General features: G+C 40.7%; 1 protein-coding gene and 1 pseudogene across 5 annotated transcripts in view; one reads left to right on the top strand and one right to left on the bottom strand.

Moving 5' to 3' along the window:
• Positions 1 to 1,065, top strand: part of LOC137981786 (uncharacterized) — a 1,110-nt pseudogene extending 45 nt beyond the window's left edge.
• The window catches only part of LOC137991972 (uncharacterized), a 66,637-nt gene that overhangs the window by 19,711 nt on the left and 39,426 nt on the right, over positions 1 to 7,500 (bottom strand). The window contains exon 4 of one of the 5 annotated variants that reach the window (XM_068837064.1): positions 2,644 to 4,735. The exons of 3 other annotated variants lie outside the window; for them this stretch is intronic. In XM_068837064.1, the coding sequence (XP_068693165.1) occupies positions 3,420 to 4,735 (1,316 nt within the window). In that variant the 3' untranslated portion in view covers positions 2,644 to 3,419. Of the gene's footprint in view, positions 1 to 2,643; positions 4,736 to 7,500 lie in introns of those variants that run through there. One more of the 5 variants, XM_068837024.1, reaches the window with a different exon arrangement.

Genomic DNA, 7,500 nt, shown 5'->3' with positions numbered 1-7,500 from the left:
GAAAGAGATTCCGTGTCAAAGATCCAAATCAAGCAAACAACAAAAGGTTCTATGCGGCACCAAATGGCAAGAGAATCTTGCGGCACCAAATGGCAATATAAAGAATCATCACGACGACACCTTGAATCATCTTAGACCTCCCTAGTATCTTGTGTATTCCTGTGGCGGCAAAAAACATGTAGGGGCAACGGGGATCGCTTGGGTGCAATAACATCCCGCTTTAATCTGACTGTTGTAACGGGAAGACCTCTTCTCATCGATTGGGGACTACTTTCGGCCCAGAAACATCCGATGGGATTATCCCATTTCAAGGCTTGAGCATATCAAGGCAAAAACTATCATTACTGGAGAAACGGCGATCACGAGTTCAGAGATCACCGGTCAATTTTAACCTTTTTCGTCATTGGGTTGACGGCACAGATCTGGAATTGTTTTTGGATTCACCACTGGAAATCGTGACGAGCATGGCATGTGGTACTTTGCGCCGAGTTGTCCAGACACAAGTTCGCTGAACGCGTTGAAAATGAGATTGGAGTAAGAGTGCGAAGTCACCGCTACTCATTAATTGGATGCGCGTTTGATTTTCTCCTCGAAAAGACACTCGCGTTCGAGAGAACATTTTTGTTAGCTCGAGAATCACTAAATTTCAAGCCAAACGTACCGCGTATTGGTATCCACACCAGAATGGGAGATGCGGCTTCCTTCCAACCGGCATCTTTAGATCAAAGAACTTCACATTTTCAAAATTTCTTCACATGCGCGAACCCAAATTTTATTCAAGGACACATCAAGTGGTGCCTGGCCACAGACAATTTGGACGTGAAGCAGTTCGCTTTGCGTACGTAACCCCACAAGGTTGTGTCTCTTTCGCTAAAAGTTGAAAATGTCAATGTTCTCGAACCTACTTTCGAGGGAATGCAAGGGGTGTTACTTGATCATTTCCTCTTGTCGGAATGTGACTTTTTTGTTTTGTCCGATAGCAGTTTCAGTAGAACAACGTTGGGTATGAATTTCCATTCCTTGGAAAAGAGTACGTTTGGATATAAGTGCAAATATATCACGTGACGCAGGTTTTTGGGTTGGTTTTTACAAGTATTAGGAGAATTTACGTACTCAAATTATCCCACAACACAGTTTATTTTTGGGGCTCATTTGCATTAAAATAATGGATGTCCATTTCACTGAAGCATGATACAGTCCCAAGAGTGAATAACTTGTATTGTTTTTTAGGTAATTAACCTCCCAAAAACATATTGCATTATGGGATGGGGGAAATAGCGAATACAGCGACATAATGAGATTCAGCAAGAGTGAATTAGATGAGAGTGTTCTTTTGGTGTGGGTGGGCTCCCCAGCACAGTCACAAATGAATCTATTTTCAGTTGTTATGTCCCTGAAAAACATGACAGAGGCAGTTACGTGTGACATGGCTTCTTATGATTGGTTAAAATTGGCGGCCCTTTGTTTGTTTGGCGCCCAAAGTGTATCTAAAAATAAATCCATTTGTGACCGCAAAGCGATAGATCAACACTTGTGTGTAATTCACTCTCCGATTCACATTACTTGGAGTGGGTGTCACAAAGTGACCCATGAACCATGGCCTCAACCAGAATCATAACTAAAAGGTAATAATGAAGTCCTTAAGCTTAACGAGACACCTGGTGACACATTGTGACGTGTATCCAAAGTACTGTGAATGTTATTATGCAGCTCAGTTGTATGGAACATGTATGATTCAGTAGCACAAGGACAGAAAAGACACCAATGAAAACGTCAAGCTCTTCCATTTGAGTATGTTAGTCGTGTCGCAAAGAAAAACCAGCCCTAAAGGTTTCCTTGGGGTTAAGGCTGGGTTTGCTCATGAATTTCATCATCAAGTCGAGTGAGCTCGGCAAGCTTTTTTTACTCTTTCGCTCCATTTTCCATTGCGGTTCGTCAAAGCTGGTGGTTGTTTTTACCAGACAGCCAGTATCCTCCTTCCAATACACGTCGAAGTAGCAATGATTTTTCAATAGCAAGGTAGTTGCTTTTCTTATCACTTCTGTAGGATTGCTAAAGACGCTTTGTTGTATTGATGAGTCAAAACAAACGCAGTAGCTATCTGTTCCTTTTTCTGAATCTTTTGTGATGAATGTTTTTCTTGAAAAGATTGCGCACTTGCTTTTACGTGACAAATAAAAATAAATCGTCATGATGCCACGAAAAGTGTGGCAAATCAAACCCTGAAAAGTTACTTTTTGTCCACCATTTTCTTTTCATATTCACTTGTCCAACCTCGTCTCCAGAGCGCTTTTCGAAAAGCGCCCTGGGGACGTCACGTATTGTCACGTATTGAAAGTTGGAGCAAAATGTTCTCTTGTGGATGTGGAGGTGGAGGTGGATGTGGAAATGATGGCGTTGTAAAATAAAACTGAAATTATAAATAAATTCTCTTTTCCGGCTTAATGTTCTTTATCTTTGGGAACAACTCAACCGTGAGGGCTGTGTCACGAGAATTTTTCACATTCAGCTTCTGGGATCAAGCAAAACGTAAAAAAACACTTAACCACTTGAAACAGTAAATGGATGTTTGAATAAAACATGAAATATGCAGGGATGGGCAAAATTGAAGAAGATTGAAATGGGTTGCGCCAGATCGGAGTGTTTGAAAACATTTCAGCTAACAGTTTTTCAACGTTTATCTTTGTTGTTTGGAACTTCAATTATGACCGTATGCTCGGCGGACATTTTTATGCCACCAAGCTTTGAGTAGTGATGTTTAAAAGTAATTTGTAGGTTAACGTTAAAGGGAAACGGTCAGCTGTTGCACATGCGCACTGAACACCATTTTTAGCTACTTCGTTGGTCAAGTTTGGAAAGGTTCATTTAAAAGGATGACCAAGTCGGCAGAACACCTTCCTCTAGTTCCCCAGCTTGTATTGATCCGAACAGTTCAAAATTACTCTCACCTTTTCACATAAATAATCACGTAGGAATGAATTAAATGAATAAAAGTATAAACAAAACAGCTTTTCAGTTATACACTTAAAATCGAAAGAAAACCCGAGAGGATTAACACAGAATTTCAGGCAGGTAAAGTCCACGCTCAAAATTTGATTTCGGGTTGAGGTTGACTCCTCAAGAATAGCAGTTACCTAGTGTCCAGTCGGCACGGTCACAACGTTGACCATGTTGAGGAACTACACAAAATCAAATACGATACTTTGACACCGTCCTTTTAAAGCATGCATGGTCACAAGACCAACCAAATCCTGGTTTTCTTTTTTTCAAAAAAGCGTTTAGAAGTAGGGGATCCAGAAAGAAAATGATTATAGCAACAATCAATAACAGTTTTTCAACGTTTAGCTTTGTTGCTTGTAACTACGTGGTCAATAACAGAAGAAGAAGTATGTATGTAGGGGAATAACCCGAGTTCGAGGTCATTTATGGTTCTCATTTCTGTGCTCATTTCGGGCCATCTTGGCACATATTGTCCCGAACGTCAACGTTTCCGCGGAATGAAACGCGAGTGCAGCAGCTGTCTTTCCAAAAGTACTTCCTCTGGACAAAATGAGAAAAGTGCACTCAGACAACAATAAATGGTCCACAATTATATCCAACATACTTTCCACGGATTCCGAACGTGTCAGCATTGTCAAACGTGTTATGTGTTGCGGAGTTATCATTTGGGTGACTGTATTTGCGGAATAGTTCTCGATTGCAAACTTTTTAACCTTAATATCGTCCGTTGCAAGAAACCATCGAATCCTTCTTTTCATAAAACGTGTTTGATTTCGTGTCGAAATTGCTTCACTTAACGCCTGAGCGCAATTAAAGAAATCTTTATAATTGATGTCATTATACTGCAAGCTCTTTCCAAAGGATATGTCGCCCATTCTAACTTGTATCCCAATCTTAAAAGCCGATCTTTCAAGACTAAGTGAATTCCGCGTTGATTCAAGCCGTTCTTCTAATGTGCGTGTCTTTTGAAAGAGAAATTCAAAAGCACAGCCTATAAAACTGTAATACGTTCCTCTGGAACTGATCCCCAATTCGATGGCACGATTTTTCAAGAATTCGTTTTTCAATAAAACATCGACAAAATACCACATTCCCACTACTTTTTCAACAGGTCGGTCAAAGAACGCCCGTAAATCGGTTTTCTTTAGCCAAGCTGCCAACTTTGCTTTGGAACCTATTACGTTAAACGTGCCATTTCTTTTTGGGCCGTATTTGGCCCAAAGATGCTTCCTCGTCTTAAGTTCTTGTAGTTCCTTGACAGGATAATTCCACGCAATGTTATTTGTAGAAAGATAACGTTCGAGTGGTACCCCTGCATCCACATCCCATTCAATCAAAAATGCTCGTTGGGTTAAAATGGAAAGATAGAGAAGTGACGTAAGTGCTGCTAAGCGGTTACCATAACCAGAACATCCATATTCTTGCTCTTTGCAAGTAAACACAATAAACTTTCGCGGTCTGCGTCCCTCTAAAATATCTTTGTGAAGACTCTTGTATTCTTTTTGCCATTTATGACTACACGTTTCTTTATAACGTTGCCTGTCGGAGTAAAGCCTAGGAAGCATTTTCGAAACCACACCTTCTATCCACGAACCCTTCCCTTGTTGAATTTTATGTTCATCGAAGGTGTTAGCTTGTGTATTAGGTCCGCCTACTGCGCTTTTGCCGTCAATGCCAGCATCTTTTGCGTGAAATTTCATTCCACCCAATTCCCACGGCAAAGGCCTACGTATTTCTAAAATAGGAGGAGAGAATATTTAATGTCAGAGTAAAGTTGGCGTGTATCTCTTCTTTGCCAATGGTAAGTTCCCAATGAATCCTGGGTAGTTCCAGTCCTTTAAGAGCGCTCACGACCAGTAATTGCAGTTGTGTCCGTCTTCTCCTAAAGGGACTGAAAATACCCAGGATTCATTAGGAAAATAATATATATATATATATATTTCTTCATTCTACGGTCTATAAAAAATAAGCCTGCATCATTAACTTGATCCCTCTGATTAGCTGATGCGTAAGTTGGTGTTTGCCTGTGAATCGTTAGTCGATCCTTAGGTTTAAGGCTATGAAGGGGTTTAGGCTTTCCCATCCATGATCCCACCCGTGAAAGAATCCCGGGATACTCACGATAGGCCAATTCACTGTCTCGATAGCTGCGTTGCCAGCGTGGTTGTCCTGATGGTGTAGTGGTCATCACACCCTACCGGTATTCAGGGGGACGTGGGTTCAAATCCCGCTCAGGGCAATTCTTCATGTTTTTCATTCGCTATAATTAATCAGTTGATTAACGTGATGGGTTTCATTTCTTCATTCTACGGTATATATGATATATATATATATATATATATATATAATATATATATATATATATATATATATATGTGCCTTTAGCACAGAACCTTCCATCATTCGTTAAAGACACAAGTGATCTAATTAACAAAATTCAGGCTTTAAATGCTGAGAAAGGTCCCCTACCCCCTGGTAGTTTGCTTGTATCTTGGGATGTTGTGGCTATGTTTCCCAACATTGATAATAACCTAGGAATCTCAGCTGTTAGAAAGGCGCTTGATTCTAGGAAAGATAAATTTCCATCTACGGATTGTATAGTCGAAGCCGTTGAGATTTGTCTTCAAATCAATAATTGTCAATTTGCAGATCAAAATTTTATTCAGAAACATGGCACTGCCGATTTGGCAATGGGATTAATTGATGAGAAGGCTAAACTTGGAGGTGCAAGCAAGCCTATGCTTTGGTGGAGGTATAGAGATGATGTGTTTGATCTTTGGACTCTTGGTTTGACGAAACTGCTAGAATTTACGGAGTATATTAATTCACTCTATCCCACCATCAAGTTTGAACTGGTATATTCGGAGAGTAGCCTCAACGTTCTAGATCTTACTTTGCACCTCCAAGATGGGTTTATAATCACTGATATTTATGCTAAGCCAACCGACAGTCATCTTTATTTACCTTTTTCGAGTTCGCACCCATCACATTGTATGCGTGCAATTCCCTATGGGGTGGCTCTTCGAATTAAACGCAATTGTTCTACAGACCAGTTTTTGAACAAGAGATGTGAAGAATATAAAGGATATCTGTGCTCACAAAATTACAGCAAGGAATTAGTGGACAGACAATTTGAAAAAGCATTAAGCAATGAGAGGTCCGAACTCTTAACAAAAAGAGTCAAGCCAAAGAAAAAGGTTTTTCCTCTAGTACTTGACTACAACCCAATTCTTCCAGACATCCAGCAGGTGATTAAAAAACATTCCCACTTACTTAGATTGTCTCCTGAGCTTTTAGAGATTTTTCCATCAAAGTCGATTTTTCCAGCTTACCGCAGAACAAAAAACCTAAAAGAAATCTTAGCTCCATCTAAATTTCGGAACATTGAAGCCAGAAATGAAACCTTGGAAGATGCTCGAGGTTGTTGCAAATGTAACAAAAGATGTGACCTCTGTAAACATTTTTTGATTCAAGAAGAAGGCACCACCGGAAGGCACCACCCCTTCATGAAACCTGGAAACATACCACAATATGTGCATGCAAAGAGCAACCACCCCCCCAGCATTCTGAGACGTATCCCAGAGAGCGTAAACCAGAGATTATCGGATATTTCATCCGATGAATCTGTGTTCAACAAAGCTGCACCACCCTACCAAGCGGCGTTAGACAAAAGCGGATACCAGCACACGTTGAAATTCCACCCAAGGGAAAACAGGAGAAAAAACGCAGGATAAGAAAACGGAACGTTACCTGGTTCAATCCCCCGTTCGATGCGCGAGTCAAGACCAACTTAGCGAAAGAATTCTTGCGGATCATCAATGAGTGTTTCCCAAGGGGCCACGCCCTAAGGCCAATTTTCAATCGTAGTACCCTAAAGCTCTCATACAGTTGCATGCCTAACGTAAAAAGTGTAATAGATTCAAAAAACAAGCGCCTACTACTACAATCAGGAGCAGAAACACGCGAAGAAAGGCTATGCAACTGCAGGAAGAAAGAGGAGTACCCACTCGACAACCAGTGTCTCGCAAAGGGCATTGTGTACCAGGCCTCTGTCACATCTAGCGAGGGGACTGAGCACTATGTAGGGCTCACGGACACGGACTTTAAGGCGAGGTTCGCAAACCACAAGCAATCTTTTAGGACAGAAAAGTACAGTAATCAAACTGAACTAAGCAAATATGTATGGCGCTTAAAGAAAGCAAAAACAGAGTATAAGATCACTTGGAAAATTCTAGGCAGAGCGCGTGCGTATTGTAACACTACAAAAAGATGTAACTTATGCACACTTGAAAAATATTACATAATTTGCCACCCGAAGCTCGCCACACTTAACAAAAGGTCAGAGTTAGTTAGCAGCTGCCGGCATGCAAGTAGGTTTTTACTAAAGAACGTGTAATTAAGAACCAAACAATGTGTAAGCAAGTGTGATGAAAAAATTAACGCATAAATACCGCGTTTATGTAAATAGAATCATAAGATCCTGAAGAGTGGGAGCGCTAC

The sequence above is a fragment of the Montipora foliosa genome, chromosome 1, assembly GCF_036669935.1.
Source record: "Montipora foliosa isolate CH-2021 chromosome 1, ASM3666993v2, whole genome shotgun sequence".
Classification (NCBI taxonomy): Eukaryota; Metazoa; Cnidaria; class Anthozoa; order Scleractinia; family Acroporidae; genus Montipora; species Montipora foliosa.
This window is presented reverse-complemented; position numbering and strand designations above follow the sequence as displayed.